The following is an 18,541-nucleotide window of genomic DNA, read 5'->3' on the forward strand; positions in this document are numbered from 1 at the left end:
TCTCATCAGTGTATGTAAAAACCTGAAGAGAGGGTGTGTAGTGGACCGAGCCAGGCTCTGTCACAGGGCCATTGCCTCAGGTCCTGTCATGGTGCCCTGTGCCAGGACCAGAGGCAATGGGCACGAACTGGAACACAGGATGTTCACTCTGAACATCAGGAAACGCTTTTTCACTGTGCGGATGACCGACAGTTGGCACAGGGGGCCCAGGGAGGTTGCGGTGTTTCCATCCTTGGTGATGTTCAAAACTCATATGGACGCTGTCCTGGGTAACTGGTTATAGGTGGCCCTGCTTGAGCTGGGGGCTTCAAAAGTGAACTCCAGTGGTCCCTTCCCAGCTCAGCCATTCTGTGACTTTGTGAAATTATGTCACTGTCATCCAAGTGGAAATACTGTGTTTGCAAGCAGCAAACCTGCAAGGTGCTGAAATTTACCTGTTTGGCTTTTCAGCATCTTCTCTGAACCCCCAGATTAATTACCTTTCAAGTGATACTGTTAAAGAAAATAGGGTAGACTTGTTCTCTCCTTAAACTACCTGTAAATGAAGAATAAACATAATTTAACCTGAAATAAAAGCAGGTAATATTACTGTAGGTAACTGTACTAATATTAGAAATGCCAATATTATCTGATTGTTCTATACTTATATAATATCTCATACGGTACCTGTTATAAGGTGATCATAGCAATACAAAGCCACAGCCAGAAACTGTACCCCTGATGCTGATAATCCCTATATTTAGGCCTTCAAGCCAATTTCCTTGATTTATCTGTTAAATCTTTACCTATTTGAGATACCTATTTACTTATTTGCGATATAAACCCATTACTTTTATTTTTTATTTTCATGCTCATTAAAGCATGAACTACAGACAACAGAAGGGGTGTTTCAGGTCAAAGGAAAAAAGCCTTTATGTGTGCAGGTATGCTGCCGAAATAATAAAGAAAACCCCCTACACAATATTTCGGTCTCTCCCCATATCATTTGCCTGTATGCTCTTTTGTAAGAAACTGACTAGACCTGAATTTACCTAATCCTGAGGTACCCTCTTATGCTTATTTTGTAACATATTTGTATAGCTATTGGTACATTCAACCAATTTTCAGTCTTCAGGTAAAGTTTAGTTTAGTCATTAGAAGAAGCTACTACCTAAGCCAAGGCAACTTGTGTATTTAAATGGTTTTCTATTTTTAAGAAAATTCTGAATGTTTAGAGAGGGTTTTGAAAATTATTTATCTGAATTTTACATGTCATTGATAACTCAATATGGTGCCATTATTTGTAACAATACAAGACTTTTTTTTTTTTTTTTTTCCAAATTAAAAATTGTTTGGGGAGCTGTAGACTTGTTCGCTGGGGTGTCCTTGTTACTGCTGTTGCTGTCCTGTACTAAAGAGCTTTCTGATGTTGGGCAGGAGCTGTGGATTTGCTTCATCTGTAGGTGGCAGCAATGGTGCCTTTGGAGAGCGAAGTACAAGTTCTTAGATCGTTTCCTGCACAAGCCTATCTGTTTAAAAAATCTGTTGTTTCTCTTACAATACAGAGGTTAATAGGCACATAGTGAAAGTCCTGCTATTATGCTCTGATAGGGTACAAGAAAAGATGAGTGTACACCTTCAAGTTCTTTTGGTTCTTTGACTGTTTTGCATTGTTAAATTTTTGAGGGGAAAAGTGTTCTGAAGCAGGTAAACTACCAGTAAAAACACCAAAACCAGCTGAGTTTCAATGAACCTAAAAGTAAATTGTAGGTGATATACAATGATTAATTTTGTAACAACTATGAGATACACAAGACACAGACTGGTATTCCTGAAAATCCCACAAGGTCACTGAATTTTTATCACTCAAGAAATCTTTGAGTACTGGCACTTGGCTTTTTTAACATTTTAAGAGTAAATGTTGAGGATAAATGCCTCTCCACTGTGGCTGTGTAATAGCCTAATAGAACTAAGCACAAGCATGTAATTCTTCAATAATTAGTCTGAATCAATTGAATAGCAGATAGGAAATATCTTGAGAGACTTATCTTCATAGCTGTTGGCATGTGAATGTCTTGTTGAGAGGATTTTTTACTTGCAGAATTTCTCTTTCTGTTTCATTTTATTTTTATTCTTTTTATCTGGTACAGAGATAAGGGAAAAGACCTTAAACCAAAAAGAAGTGAAGCAGATTTTGCAGAGAGAAAGGCCATGGGCTGCAAGATTGCTGCATGGAGAGGCAACATTGTGTAGAAAATGTAAAAAGTCAGATCAGCAGGTTTGTGGGAGATGGTTAGGGGGGATGATGAAGGGCCTGGGACATCTCTCTGAAAAGGAAAGGTTGAAAGAGCTGGTTCTCTCCAGTCTGGAGAAGAGAAGGCTCATCAATGCCTATAAATACTTGAAGGGTCCTTCCTACCACATTTGGAAGCAAATAAAAGGATATGTACTGAATACCATAGGAGATTTGTCACAATTTAGAATTGTGCTTGCTTTCATGCCAAGTCTAACCAGAAAACAAATAAATCATCCAGCCAGTAATTTATCTTGTGGGCTGCTTGATTTACACTCCAAGAATCAGGTACACAAACCCTGCCCCTCCCTCTGTGGCACAGAGTTTTTGTCATTCTTGTTATTGTAACAAAGGTCACAGCAGTGAGTTTGTGACTTGGCTGACTTAATGGTATTTCAAGCACTGCAAGGACTGTTTAGGACTAAGACTTTCTAAAGTATAAGGGAGAAGCAGGAAGGCACACAAAAAAAGACAAGGGTTGATACCATGTTCATTATGAAGACACTGAGGACTGTACTCCTGTCCTAAGAGCTGGAAAAGCTACAAGCTGAGGGTGTGCATCCTCCTGTGCAGCACACAGAGGCAGAATCACACCTGTGCCTTGTACCCTGCAGCTGTTTTGAACATGCATAAAAGTTTCATGTTGAGTACCAACAGCTCAGCTGGAGCACACTCTTACAAACACCTGTAGTTTTACCAGAGGAAAAGCATTTTAATCACCTGTCCTTGGCCATGTGCAGTCTCTTCATGCCTCATTGCACAGAAAGGATTTTTTTAAAGTGCATTGTACTACAGTTTTCAACTATAGCCAAAAGGATCATTCTTTTTGCATAAATCTTTGGGATATATACATGGGTGTATAAATAAATAAATGACTACATAGAAGCAAACATATACATGTAAACACACACAGATATAGTTGTGTTTCCAGAAATTATCTACTGGCTTTTGCTCAACAGGTCTAAGGACATAAAATCTAATGAAATAAATTTGAAAATGAATACACAGATATAGAAACATACAGAGGGAAAGTGGTTCTTTTTTTTTTAACTTCTATGAAATAAATGGTTAAATTATTTTATTGAAGAGAAATTTATAATCTGTTAAACTTAGTGTTTATTATAAACAGGAACTTCTATACCAAATTTTTAGAATCAAAATTTTTAATACAATCATAAGGACAGTTCTTTACATATAGCAAATCATTAACTGTGTCACGTGGTTTCCATATGATTTGAGTTTCACTTTGTGTAATATCAGTAAGCCCTTTAACTTCCTTGGATTGCAAGTCTTGTAAAGGTATGGATGGGAAACCCATGAATATGGAAATCTGCAGTTTTTGAAGTGAAAAAAATGTGTATCCAAGGGCAGTATTAAGGTAACTGCATTTTTTAATAGAATTTTAAATGTATAGTGAGAACTGAAGGCCTCTAATCACATTTTATTGTTTCTGCTTTATCACAAAATGATTCTGTAGAAGTATATTAGTTTTTAGAGCGGGCTTATATTTATGTTGACTGACAGACAGTTTACTCTTCCTGCTCCTGTCATGTTAGATCTCATATGTTTAATAAGACTGGGGACAATGTAATTCCGAGTGATACAAGACACTCTCTCCTGTGGCACTTAAGTGAACCCCACCTGCTACATGAGACCGTGGTGCTCTTTGGAGTGCTATCATGCATAAACTATAGGGCTGTTACAGGCTGGGATCTTCAGCAGTGATTTCATGTGCACCTGTGAACAGGCATTGGTGCTTGGACTTGGAATTAAGACAATGGACATTTGTGAATACAGATTTGTGAGGCTCAGGCAGAATATTTTTTAGGTTGCTGTGAGCAAAGATAAACCTTGTGTCTTCTCAACCATTCCAAGGCTCTTTCAGGACTAGATTTCTTATCCAAAACAATTGTGAGACAATGAGCAAGCTGACATGCTTGATATTGTGTGGCTCTTCATTTATCTCAGCTTACCTGATGGCTTCAAATAGCACCAAGATGTCCTGTCCAGACAGATCTGCAGACTGCTGACATGACAGTAGTTTGGATGGTAGGCTTGTCAGAAGTAGAAATCACCTGGCTCACAGCTACTCTACATGCAGTTATTTCAGAGGAGTCTGCCTGTAAAACTTTCTTTCTCATATTCCTGTTTGTGAAGTGCATGCATACAAAAAGGATAGTGAGGTGGTAAAGAGGGAGGAATCCTGTTACTTTTTATGAATTTCAGATGCAAAATTAGAGGCTACTCCTTGCCACTTGAATGTCTGGTACAGTATTAGTCATTAAATGTGAACCTTGGTATTTTGCCTAATTTGGCTCTAATTTGTCTCTAAAAGAACTTTCTGTTTGAATCCAGGTATATTGACTAACATGTAACTGTTGTTCTTCCTGTAACAGTCAAATAGTGAACTTACTTGTTTTGTTTTGTTTAATGTTTGTTTTTGTTTTTAATCTGTTCTAAAAACCATGGATACAACTTGACAAAGGTGGTACTCAAGTTGCAGAATGACATGTTGTTATATAGAGTTAATACAGTTTCCCTTGGAATTTTCTTGAATGAACCCTAGTAATAAACTCTTAAAGTTGGTTCATACACAAATTTTCAAATATAAAAAATTCAGAATCACAAAGCAATTGGGGTTGGAAGGGACTTCTGACGGTTGCCTAATCCAACCCCGCTGCTATAGCAGGTTCCCCTGTAACAGGTTGCACAGGATTGCGTCCAGGCAGGTTTTGAATATCTCCAGAGAAGGAGACTTCGCAACCACTGGGCAGCCTGTTCCAGTGCTCTATCGCCCTCAAAGTAAAGTTTTTCCTCATATTCAGATGAAACTCCCTGTGTTTCAGTTTGTGCCCTCTGACCGTTGTCCTGTTGCTGGTCATCACTGGAAAGAGTCTGATCCCATCTTCTTGACACCTGGCCTTAAGATATTTGTGTTCATTGGTAAGATCCCCTCCCAGCTGCCTCTTCTCCAGCTTGAACAGAACCAGCTCGCTCAGCCTGTCCTCATGAGAGAGATGCTGCAGTTCCCTAAACATCTTTGTAGCCCTCTGCTGGACCCGCTCCAGTTATTCCTTGCCTTTATTGAACCGGGGAGCTCAGAACAGGACGCAGTACTCCAGATGCAGCCCCATCAGGTCAGAGTAGAAGGCAAGAACAACCACTCTCGACCTGCTGGCCACACTGTTCATAGCGCACTCCACAATGCCATTTGCCTTCTCGGCCACACTGAGACATTGCTGGCTCATGGTTAACTTGTCTTTTTGTGTTTGTAAACACAGAGTTCATTTTATGCTGGACTTTGTACTGAAGTCCACTTCCCAGAATCTAACTGTGAATTGGATATAAATTGCTTTAGTGATTTGCCGGAGATTAGTGCTGGAGAGAATAGGAAAGAACAGAGAAAGGATTCCAACTATCCCAGCTTTCCTTTCCAGCCTGATCTTTCTGACCTCTTCTGGGCCAGGACATGAAACCTAAGTAGGAGATAGAACGAGAGGCTAGAAATAGCTAAGGCTTAGATGCAAAAAAATAATCCATACACTCAGTACCTTTTCAGGCTGTTATATTCCCACTTGTCTTCATTAGGAAATTAAGACCTTAAGTTCTCTTTTTTGGGTTTGTACCTAGGTCACAGTGAAGATAAGCCCAGTCAACCCAAGCAAAGAACAGTAAATACCTTTGTTTATGGGTTATTAACCAATTCTCTCATTTCATTCCTCGGTGGCAGTGTGCATAAATTCACAAAATCCAAAGGGACCTGCCTCCACACGCCCTTCCCCTGCTCCAAGTTCCCTGGCGCAGCTGTTCCTCATGTATTGCCTGCAGCTGTTTGGCACTGGCACTGGCACCAGCCCAGCTTTGGCATGTCCTGCATCCCATCCTTTGGGTTTGCTGCCAGCAGCTTTTTCCTAAGATATGTAAATGAAATAAAGAGACTTTGTAATTTTAACTTTATAGCTTTGCAGAGGTGGACATGAATGAGAAAAAAAATGTATTGCCTTATAGCTTTTCTGTTTCACCTGGGAAATACCACAGATCTACAGAAGAAAGATGTTTAAGGACTACCCAAAGAGGTCACAAGAATCCTTGCAGTGTTGGGCAATAAAAATGTAGTTCTGACTACAAATTAATTATATTTGCAGTGAACTATGTGGTTAAATAATCTATGTGTAGCTACACACAACTTGGAAGACATTTCTCAAAGAGGTAAAGACTGGTCTAGGTCTGGCTCTTTACAAGCTTCTTTAACAGGAGAGCTGCCATCCTCTTCAGCACTTTCTTACTGCGTGTGGAACACCAAGCAGGAATGACAAAAACACTGGATGTAAGCACACAAATGCAGTAACACAGTCAGAAACTGCCAAATTATGCATATTCTGATACCATGGTGTGTACTTAAGACAAAAGTTTTCTCAATGTTTTGTGCTGTGTACAGTGAAGGAGAAGAACTCAGAAATTAAGAAAGTTCTGGGACGGAATCAGTCTTTTTTTCCATAAGCTGCTTTTAAAAACTTGCTTGATTTTTAGTGTTTTGCAACTCTTAGGAATTATCTCAATAGCTGCTTGAGTGGAGAGTCACTGTTTAGGAGAGTGGGTGATCTCAGCAGGTTCAGAAATGCAGCTCTCTTGGGCTGATTGTTCACCACTATCTCAGCACATTCTGTGTTTTGTACTTGCCTGTTCAAATGGTCAAGAGAATTGCTGTATGATATTTTAAATGATGAAGATATTCTTACTGCTAATCTTCTTTTTTTTCTTCTTCTTTTTAGGAACCAGTAATGAAGAACGACTCCATCAATTAAAAAGACAATTTACATTTATCTTTTTCAAAATAGATGTGTATTTTAGAAGTTAATTTAATATTTAAATCAAGAGCACGGAAAAATGCAAGTCCCTTTGCCATACTAAAAATGGATAACCCAACTTTCCTTTGTATAAAACCACATGAGCAGGGGCTATCATCAGGAAAAAGACTCCATTGTAGGAGAGCATTTAGATTCCTTTACATGAAGTAAGGAGAGAATGATGACAGTGAAAGTTCCACACATGATGAAATTTACTAAGCAGAATTTTTTTTTTTTTAGTTGGTGGAATGATAATTTATGTAGTTGATATTGGAGTGGACTTTTGGGTAGCTAGTAGATATTTCTGTCAAGGACAATATTCTTGGAGTATATTGATACTGTGTTTTAGAGGTCTTTCATCATTAATAACTCAGATATTTAGTTATGAGTGGTTTAAAAATGACTGGGAAGGTACTGATACTGGGAAGCTGAAACTGGTTTTTCTAGTTCATCTCTTTCAGTGTGGAATTTTTATAAGGTAAGCACATTTTAAAATTTATTTTCAAATAAGAAACCATGTTGCTTTAGGACAGTTATTAAGAAGTGCCTAGTATGGCTTCAGGGACAAGACCAATTCTGGCCTTAACAATTACTGCTCTATGAAAGCAAAAGGATTTTTGTCTGGTTATGCCAGTGGTAAATTTTGTCAGGTTTTGATGGACATGTAATTCTTCTTTCATATATCTGTAAGTAATGATTTTTATCATTCACAACTCAGCTCTATTTAATTAATCAGCCATTTGATGGGGCATACTTAATAAAAACGATTGCTTTGAAGTGTACTACTGTTGCAACTGATAAATACAAGTTTTCAAAGTGATGTTAGGCACACTAAGCAGCTGAGACAGCTGAAGAGGTTATGTTTGAACCTGAGTGTCTAACCATATGTAGAAAACTCACCAAGATTCAGGAGAGAAATGAATAGCTGAATAGTTAGTAAAAATACTTGCAGCACTTAATGGTGATAGGAAACTTTGTTTCTTAGTGGATTACCTTAACTCTGAAGCAATCCACAAAACTCTTGGATTTACCTGAACTCATACCCTTTCCAATGAATATCTCTTACCATGAATTTCTATAATTTGGAGTCTTTCCCAGAATTAGCTCCATATTCTCTGAGTGGCTTATTATCTAGTAAACATTATTTTGTTCTTTACTCTGACAGTGTTGTCATCTTGGTTGCTTGTTCTTTTTTGCACAAATGATATTTTCTTCTATGCTGCTACTTATGCTTGGAAAATTTCCAACATGTTATGTATAAGTTACAAAGTTCTTCCAGCCACTCCTCACAATTCAGCAGTGTTATAAAGCATAATTTAACGTGTAAGCTGGTAACAGCAAGCTGGCATCTGTGCTTGTGCCTTTGTGATTAACTATTACATACTTCTTATTTTATGTGTTTTTCTTAGGTGTATCAAGGTACAACTTCCTCCTGTCCTCCCTCTTAGTCATCTGATTTATGCAGTTAGTTTAGACAACAAGTCACTCAGGTTTATCTCTGCAGTAAATGGATAAAAATAGATTCTGTCAGGTCACACTTGTTAAGGTGAGATTCTCCAGAAAGTCATTTGGGGCAGGAACCCATATTGTTCATTCAAAGAGGAAAATGAGGGCCTTACCAGTAAATAAGATTTGATCACTGAACTCTGGATGCTTGAAATTATAAGATATGAACACACCTTACCAAATTATCTTTTTTCATTTTTTCCTTTTTTTGTTTCCTTCCTTCTTCCCTCTTTCATATCCTCTTACACCTCCTGCTCCATCTTTGAACTTAGACTCCTAGAATGGTTTGGTTTGGAAGGTGACCTTAAAAATCATCTCATTCCAACCCCCCTGCCATGGGTAGAGATACCTTCCACTTGACCAGGCTGCTCAAAGCCCCATCCAACATGGCCTTGAGCACTTGCAGGGATGGGGCATCCACAGCTTCTCTGGGTAACCTGTGCATCACCACCCTAACAGGGAAGAGTTTCATCCTAATGTCTTGTTCTTAACCTAACATCTTTTAGTTTGAAGCCATTCCCCCTTGTCCTATCACTCCATGCTCTTGTACGAAGTCCCTCTTCAGCTTTCTTCTAGGTTCTCTTTAGGTACTGGAACTGGTGACTTACAAACTGGTACCCTTTCGGTACTGGAGGTTTGTACAGTGCACAGAACAATGGGAATCAGTTCGGTTTTGCTGTCACACTGACAGTGCTAAGTAATAACTATGAAAATCATATTTGTATATATATGTTTATAAATATATGCAATATATATAAAATCAGAGGAAAATGAAATTAAAGTATTTCTTATCTAAGAAGGCTTTAGTTTCTTTTATTGGAAAGAGTGCATACCTGCAATTATATTTCATATGAAATAGTATGTTCTGCAAGGAGACAAAATTAAGTTAAAAACATACACAACAACTATGCTGAATAAAATTGTAGTCAGCCTGACCCATCTAAATGGCTCACACAGATGTTTGTTGAATGGAGAACAGTCTTGACATAACAGACAGTATTAAGACAATAACACAGTCAGGGAATGTGGGAGAATGGGACGTTTCCTTAGGGCACCGTATGAATTCTGGCGCTGTCTGATGTGTAGCAGTGAGCTTCATCAGCCAAGGACACACCTGTGGGAGACTAAACATTGGCAAGTCATAACTTTTGCTGTCAGAATAGAAGGTCATGTAGGCAGCAGCCACTGTGATACTGGCAGCTGCTGTTGTGCCTCTCGATGCTTAAAGGTACCTCAGAACGCCCTGCAACTTTGAATAGAAGCAGATGAAAAAGATTTTTTTGCATATTTGTGAAGATTAATTCTAAATCCATGAGACATCAGAGTAAATGTGAGCACTTTGCTGAAACTGGGGTTATTTCATTACGTATTTCTAAAAGGCAGTGAGAAAAATTCAGAGCCAATGTAGGTGACGGGCTGCAGGGTGAACCCTGCTCTGAAGCAGTACCAGCTGGCAGCAGTGAGCATACCTGTGGGAGATGCACTCTGGTAAAGGAACTCCACTGCTTAGTGACAGAGCTCTGGGAGGAGGTGAGGAGGTTGAGGAGTATCAGGGATAGACAGAAAGAGAGACACAGGCTGCTAGATTCACACCCTTTCCTGAGACAGCCCCACAGGCAGGCAGAATGCATGATATGGATGATTCCCTATCCACTTTTCACCTGGCTGAGCACAGTGACTTAAGGTTAGGGGGCTATGGCAACAAGTTCCTGCCCAGTGCAGCACGTGTGTCTCCCCTGTGACTACCCCACATTCACAGGTGCCCTGGCATTACAGGTATGAGACTCTGCAAGTGGAACTGAATAATAATGAGGAGGATGGGTCATCTGGTTTGGAGATGTCACAGTTACATCCTGTGTCAGACTCTTACTGCTCTCTACAACTGAAAGCAGGTTGCAGTCAGGTGGGGGTCAGTCTCTTCTCTCAAGTAACAAGTGACAGGTTGAGAGGAAATGGCCCCAACTTGTACTGGGAAAGTTTGGATTGGATATTAGGAAAATTTTCTTCACTGAAAGAGTTGACAAGCTTTGGAATAGGTGCCCAAGGAAGTAATTGAGTCTCCATCTCTGGAGATACTGAAAAGACATGTAGATGTGACACTTAGGGACATGGTTTAATGATGGACTTGATAGTGCTAGAGCAATGGTTGTACTCGATGGTCTTAAAGATCTTTTCCAAACTAAATGATTCTGTGATTCTATGTGTTTGATCACATTTTCTTAATATAAATTTACTGACCTAAGTATTGACTTAGTGCATCAGTTCCATGGATTTAATCCAAGTATTTTTGATACTTAGAAAGTGAAGTTTGACATGCAGCACAGAGTAATTTTTCTTTGATAAAGATTTATACAATGCTGAAAGCTGTGACTGCATGACCAGAATTTAGACAGGACAGTCATTATTACCAGGCCACTTGCAACCTGCCTGTATGAACTACTAAATGGCACCCAAATATTTATCGGTGTAGTTTGATGAGATGGGATGTGTAGCATAATACTAGGATTGTGTTGCAAAGTCAGTGGAAATCTGAGGGGAAGCATGTGATATGGAAACATTGGCAAGGCAGCTTGCTTGTCACATGTGAAGCCCGTGAAGCAACAAAACCAAATAGCTGTCACCCCTGTGAATTCCCAGCCAGAGACAAAGCCTTCCTAATTTCACAGGATCAAACTTAATCACTTGTGAAATGATGATGAGTATGTAGGAACATCTCAAGAAAAGAGAGACAGTGGAGCTGTGTTTCCACAAGTGTTTATAATAAGTAGGAGCCCTGTCATTTGTGCTCTCCACAAAGCAACACTACAAAGGCAGAAACCATTTTTTTGTTCTCCTATCAAAGTGAATGTTACTTAGAGACACTGATAATTCTTTGCCATTCACATATGACAGTTCCAGTTGTAAAGAAATTGTAGGTTTTTTACTCTGTTGGCTTCCAAGTATCTTATATACCTTGAAATGGTGAAAACCATATTCTCTTTAATGAATTTATAGGGAAAAAAAGTAAATGGTAAACCTGCATTTGTCTATATTATTGACTTAACCATTTCATATTCCGTTTAGGACGTACCTCTACTAAAAATACATAACTAATCAATTACTTTAAATTAATGTATTTTTATTACAGTTGTAGTACCTTTTTAAAAGACTTTTTACAGTTTATGAATATTGAAGCACAGAACTTCTATAGATATAGATATATTATAGGAAAATAGATTTGAGGGATATAACCAGAATAGTTTCAGAGCAGGCACAGGGTTTAAGTGAGCCGTGGGCATGATAAAGGAGAAAATTTGAACCTGACCTACCCTTTACTATGGACTGAACTCTGCTCTAGGCTGGGAACATAGTTCAACACTAGGTCTAAAAGTTGGCTCTGAGCCCTTCCTAAAATGTCATTATATTGCATGCCAAATGGGCAGATGAGAATGAGGGTGTAAACTCAAAATACTCTTAAAATATGAAAATTTGTCACAGTGAACTACAGTAAGTAACATAAGCTTGTGGAGCTCAGAGAATGCCACCTTGCTTAATATATAGTTAAAGAGCAGTACAAGTATTTGGACTTTACTTGAAAAAAACATGCATTCTATACGGAATTCAAAGTCAGAAGTGGACTAACCAAAACCGCTACAACTAGGGACAAATACACAGTGTACCCCATTGTAACAGTATAAACCTAGTACACAGTGCTCAGAAGGAATGTGCTTTGAAAACGTTGACAAGTGATTTCAGGTATGCATCCAGCTGAAATACTCCTTTTAGGACATTTCTTGCCTTGCATATCACCTGCCATCTCAGCTGTGAGCTCTGCAGCTCGAAATTTGTGCAGCTGGTTTCCACTTCTTGCTGCTTGGACAAACACAGGCTCTGGTGAGTGAGTCCATGGACAACTAGCAGATCAGTCTACCCAATTGTTTTTTCTTGAAAACATTGCAAACTTTCCATATTTTTTACATCTTGAATGCAAGAACCAGATGTTTTGGAATACTAATTGTTTTATAAACAGAAAAAGCAATAGATGCCTTGCCAAACAGTTCAGTTCTTTCCTTATGAGTGATTATTCAGGGAAGAATAAGATAAATACACAAAAACATAAAAATAAAAACAAGTTTCCTTTGGGAGTAAATAATAGATCTAGAGCCAGCTCATGGAACCAACACATGGCCTGAATGGCAGGGATGCAGTCTATGAATCTTTGCAAGGAGAAGAGCAAAGGCTCTTCCCCTGAGACTCTTGAATAGTAACAAAGCTGCTCCACACCTACTCCTACCATGTTGCAATTCTCACATACTCTTGTATGAAGGAGATGACTTAACATAGCAGGGACAAAGTCATGAATCCTCTAGCATGCACTTAACCCAGGACCTGCCAATCCTGGCTGTCTTGCCTGTAGCTGTGGAAGAGACCCCTACACTGCTTTCCCTGTGGTCAAAGGATTTGGTTTTTAGAGGTGGTGAAGGTGTTAAACTTTTAACTTCTGAAGGAGTCAGGGATTCTTCTTAGCTGCCTTAGTAAGCAGAAGAGTACTGTGCTCCAGTGTTATACCGGGATGAGATGATCCCGTGAGATCTGGGTGTCTAATGATCTGCTGCCCTCTGTTTTCTACATATGGTAAATGCAACGGTGTGAGTTTCATCAGGTCCGTGGTGTGTGTGATCCTGTGGATGGTCAGGCAATTAGGAAGCTGCACTTTAGCATGAATCTTTAAGTTATCTCAGATGCAGTATTAGGGAATGTAAGCAGGAGGCAAGTTAAGGCATAGGACCTTGCCTGTCTCAGTCTTTGTATAAGCAGTCTTGTACAACTGTCTAAGATAATCAAGTGTTGGCCTGTGATGTTCTGCTTAATTTCTCAAGAAAATAGATCCAAATGAATGATGCAACTGTCATAATTTATTTACTAAATTAGGTTTTCTTTTGAGGGGGAAAGGCTCCAGTAATCTTTGTAAGGCTAGAAAGATTGGCTGAATAACAGTGAGTTTTCTTAAAAAAGGACTACTTACGTTGTCTTTGCCTGCTAGTTATAGTCAAAATGAGTTCATTGGAGAGGAATATTAGAAGCTCAAAACATCTGGGAACTAAATAGACAGAAATAGGCTTGGAAGTGATGTCTGAAGGCGGCTGTGATCAAAATCCTGTTTATGGACAAACATATGGATTTATATATCTATAAAGCCAAGAACTTAGTATAAGTGAAATTCTAACAGTTGATTCCAAGACTCATTATTAGTCTAGATCTATTTATTACAGGCAAAGAAAGAATACTTCTATGCATAAAAATCTTCAGTAATAATAATAATAATAGTATAAATACTACAGTTAAAATTATTACACATATATTTTTTCATTCCTATCCCTTTTTTCAAGCCATCCCTTATCATTCTATGTATGTGCTTTTCTACACTGTATCCTATCTCTCCACATCTAAGGACCTCTGCTATCATAGCAAGACTAGAGTTCTCTATCCTGCATCATCATATATGTAATAAATATCTCATTTGATGCATATCTGACTGTTACTGTTACCTATAAAAAACTATGACTGTATGACGCAAAAGTGAAAAAAAAGAAAAGTAAAACAAATCAGCCACCTGGTCAGTGGGAAGAAACCACCAGTTTTGCTGCAGAAAACCCAAGCTAAACCAAGCAATACAAAGTCACAGACGGGTCAAGAAAATTTCAAACAGAGCAAGCCTGGCAAGCCTCAGCTCTGAGGCCTTGCAAAGCTCCTGCCAAGTTACCAGCAATAACAGTGCTTATTGCAGTGCTGCAGAGTTACAAAGCTTAGGCTGCAATCTGCCCAGCCAGTGTTAATGACCACTTGAAGTCAAGTTACCAGCAGAAGAGAGCAAGCATTGATTTGCTTCAAGGCAGGATTTACATGCATACTAATGGAGATACTTCTCCCTGCTTTCATTTGTTTACTCGTTCCAAAAGAGTCTTTGTTTGCTGCTGAACAGTTCACTGGAAAAAGGTCTTTTGCTGTGAAACCCACTTCTGCAATTGCTCCCTTTAGTTTATAACAGAAAAGAGCATTTTCTATCTTTCCTGACTTCCAAAACAGTAATGCACTGAATCAGATCACTCACCAGGGCTGTGTGGCTCTGTATCTGAGTCCATTAGGGGCAGCAGAAATACTGTAATTTCCAGCATCTGGAGTTCTGGTTAGAACATCAAGTTAGAGCCACCATCCTGTTTTCCCAAACTCAGATGTAAAGATTAACATGTACAACAGCTATCTCTTCTGTTAATTACCAAAAGAGTTTATGATTAAAACTTGTGTTCTTTCCCCTATAAAGTGCTAACCACACTTCCAAGCCTGAAGCAAAGGTCTTGAAGATGGGAATAAGAGCTAGGTTTATCTCCAAGCAAAGCATTAGGGATATCCTGAACAGAATATGTTATTTACAACATGGAATGAACACCACTCGTAACTGACTAATTCCATGTATCCTTGCATTTACTCTCTTTAAAAGAAAGTGTTAATTTAGGCTTAATAAAAAATAAACCAGGACTGTTCTTAAAGTCATTCAGGTGCACTCATTTGCCAAGGCAAATGGCTTCCTCATGTAAAACCACTCAGATTGTTAACAGCATCTTTTGACCCAGGAATCTATATGTCTTGAAAACTATTTTCTGAAATATAAGTCTTCCTGTGTATTTAGAAAGTAACAAAGTAGTAATTTTTTTTAAATGTCTCTTTTATGTTTGCAATTCATCAGGTATTATAGTTGGGGCTTTTGGAGCTATATTCTACTTACACAGATGTGGATGTTCACAGCTGGATATTCACTAATACCCTGAAAAGGATACAAAGAAAGTGAATGAGTATTTCAAAGAGAGACTGAGGAGAGATGCTGAGGGAATTTTCAGAAATGCAGTACTTCTAAAGAAATAAGAACCTAAAAAATAAAGCTTGTAATTTTTATTCAGACAACTCTCATTCTGTTCTTATTCGTTTTCTTATTGCATGGTATTGCTGGGCTTAAATGATTCTCTGGTATTACTGATACCAGACAGATATCAGACAAAATTTTACCTGAGTAGAAGATGGAAAAAGTTGTTTTAAGGCTGTATCATTTTATTGAGTTGGTCTTCTAAAAAGTGCTGCCTAATCAAATGTCCTTTTTTTAATAGGTATTGGTTTGCTTTAAAATATGGCTGCCAAGCTGCTTTTAAACAAACAAGCAGCAGAGATGCATCAGAAGCAGACCCTTCCATCTTCATTCAAAAACAAGCTATTGATGCAGTGACTGATATTAACATGCTCAGGGTGTTCAAGACTTTTCTTAAGATCATACCACAACTTCTTCTTCAGATTTACATCCTCATGGAGCACGACAAAACTCATTTCTATCAATGTAAGTCTGTCTTTTTCCTTATGTTGCAAGTTGAGTATCTTACCTAAAAACATAACTTGTGACTGGATAACATTTTACACATACATTGGAAAACATACAGTCCACTGTATTATTACTCTGCATTTAATTAGAATTTCTCTCTAGTAGATAGTCCATTCTGCTAAATCGGTGAGAAGGAAGATTTCACTATAAAAATGAAAAGTCATAGATAAATAGTATATATCATAAATATAAAAAGTCATAATATCTAATAGAAACACAATGGTGCATCACTTGAAAATAAGGTCTTAAATGCAATTAGCATGTAATTTGCAAAGCAGTATGATTTGTGTAGTCTTGCTTATAGATTCTTTTAAAACTGCTAGCTAGGCATTTGGAAATCAGTAACATAATTAAAGCAGCCCCATGAGCTTTCACTACCATCAGCCATGTTACAGGTGAGGGACAGAGTCAGAAATAAATCTAAGGATATGTCAGCACTGTAGAATGCAATATGGTGAAGAGATACTGGTTCAACTCTCAGAAGCAAGACAGCAGCTGTACCATTTCCAGCTCTAAAACTAGCAGAATTATTGGCAGGACATTGACTTATTCACAGTTGGAATTTATCTAACCAAATGGGGCTACCTGCACTGATGTCTAGCATTCCTTCAAAGTCCATGGAGTCAAAATTTACTCAGGGAAAAGGATCCAGCAAATCTCATCTTAGATATGACCATGTGAAGGACCAAGTCTTAGTTATAGATTTCTACATTTTAGATACCACAGACTTGCAAATATCAGTCGCTGAAACTTAAATTTTTATGGTCTGTTTGCAGTACTTTGGGAATTCCTAAGTCACCTGTGTATGGAGATGGCAATGCAACTTAGGCAAGGCCATTAAGGATCAGGGGCTGGGCAGGATAATATAAGCATACCAAACAGCATCAGATGCCTAGATTTAAGTAACTAAAGTGAACCTTAAAATTAAGGTGACTTGCTTTGGAGCAGAGAGTAAATATAAAACTGGGATAAAGAAAATGTTAGGAAAGCATGAAATTTTCTAAAACTTCATTCAGAAATCATAGTGTAAGACACATATCTTTTTCCCTGGTTTAACATTTTTTCTTGTGTTTTGTTTAGATGCTGCCATTATTATGTCTTTTTGTGGTATCTCCTTATCAATGGTTGATTATCAGGTATCGCTACGAAAATCTCTGCCTGAAAAAGATGAATTTCGTGTGCTATCCAAGTTCATGTATGTCTTCTATAAATTGCTTACCATCACTTCTTGGATACTCAGTATTTCATTGATCACTCTACTAAGCGTCAGAATTTCTGTAATTCTGCTGATATTTCTTTGGATCTGTGGCTTCACTTGGACTTTGAAACAGCATACAACATTTTGCAAATCTGCGAAGATGGAATATCTGTACAGAACTGTAGTTGGAATCACTCTAATTTTTTCATTTTTTAACATAAAGGGGAGAAGAACAAAAGTTTGCATTTCTATTTATTATGCTACTCACACTGTAGTAACTCTAAGTATTTTGTTTGTATATATGTTCTGGAAACCTTCCATTATCGAAGAAATATGTTTTACAATTGTGGGCATCTTAACTATTTTGAGTCTGGTGTTAGGTATTATTTTTCTTGTTGTTTATTACAGCCATTTGCATCCCACTGCTTATTGCAGACCTCAGGCATGTTCAGATGAAGTTGACAGAGTGGCAGGGCAAAAAGATAGCATGAAAACTGGTAGATTTCAAAATTTCTTAATGCAATGAATGCTGTAGGTTTGGGGTTTTTTTGTTTATTTGTTTGTTTTTTGTGGACTTCAAAGCAAATTCTGTTTCTCTGTCATTGTTTCTTGTGTATCATCACCGAGGAGCATATAATGGACCAGTTATTGGCTTTGAATAACTATTTGTTTTCCATGATACAAAGACTGTAACATGAACATTTATGTGCTGGTGAAAGTTACTTTTGACAAAGAAACAATTTAACCTATTCATCCAGCACAATCCACAGTTTTAGTTTTTTAGCAATGCAAATGTAACACAGAAAAAGCTAAGAGTTAATTAAATGAAATCTAGCATTAAAACCACATTCTATTAACTTACATTGATTCTGTTAAAAACAAGGTTTTTTTTTTCCTTGATGGAAGGAAGGAAGAGTGCATTTGAAATAACTGAGGGCAGTGATCAGTTTTCTGCTTTTCCCCATTACTGTAAAAGTTGCAGTCCTTCATGTTAACAAATTGTACTGCCTTCTCCCTGAACATCCCTTGAGGAAGAATAGCTTTGATTTATGGCTCAGTCACTGTCTTGCCATAGGAAATTGGGGAGATATTTTTCAAGCATTTTATCATCTAGGTGTTTTAATGACTTCTTTATTGTTTTTGTTCTGTTAATCTTTTGCAGTCTTCTGTATTTAGGGGTGATGCCAGCTTGTTCTGGGTTATAATAGCAGCCTGAGTGATTTATGGATGGCAACAGGAGTCTTGCATATAAATGAAGAACTATCTTCCATGAAGCTTCCTTCTCCTTTGGGCTCGAAGATGTAACACTTTAA

At 38.1% G+C, this 18,541-nt stretch overlaps 1 protein-coding gene across 1 annotated transcript; it reads left to right on the plus strand.

Annotated features, from left to right (window-relative positions):
• Positions 1 to 7,054: 7,054 nt before the first annotated feature.
• On the plus strand, positions 7,055 to 17,754 carry XKR9 (XK related 9). The gene is given in 4 exon segments (XM_048287040.1): positions 7,055 to 7,345; positions 7,347 to 7,597; positions 15,765 to 15,988; positions 17,111 to 17,754. Coding segments are annotated over 4 exon segments (1,167 nt in total). The 5' UTR covers positions 7,055 to 7,297.
• The last annotated feature ends 787 nt before the right edge of the window (positions 17,755 to 18,541 follow it).

Source organism: Corvus hawaiiensis, chromosome 26 (assembly GCF_020740725.1).
Source record: "Corvus hawaiiensis isolate bCorHaw1 chromosome 26, bCorHaw1.pri.cur, whole genome shotgun sequence".
Classification (NCBI taxonomy): domain Eukaryota; kingdom Metazoa; phylum Chordata; class Aves; order Passeriformes; family Corvidae; genus Corvus; species Corvus hawaiiensis.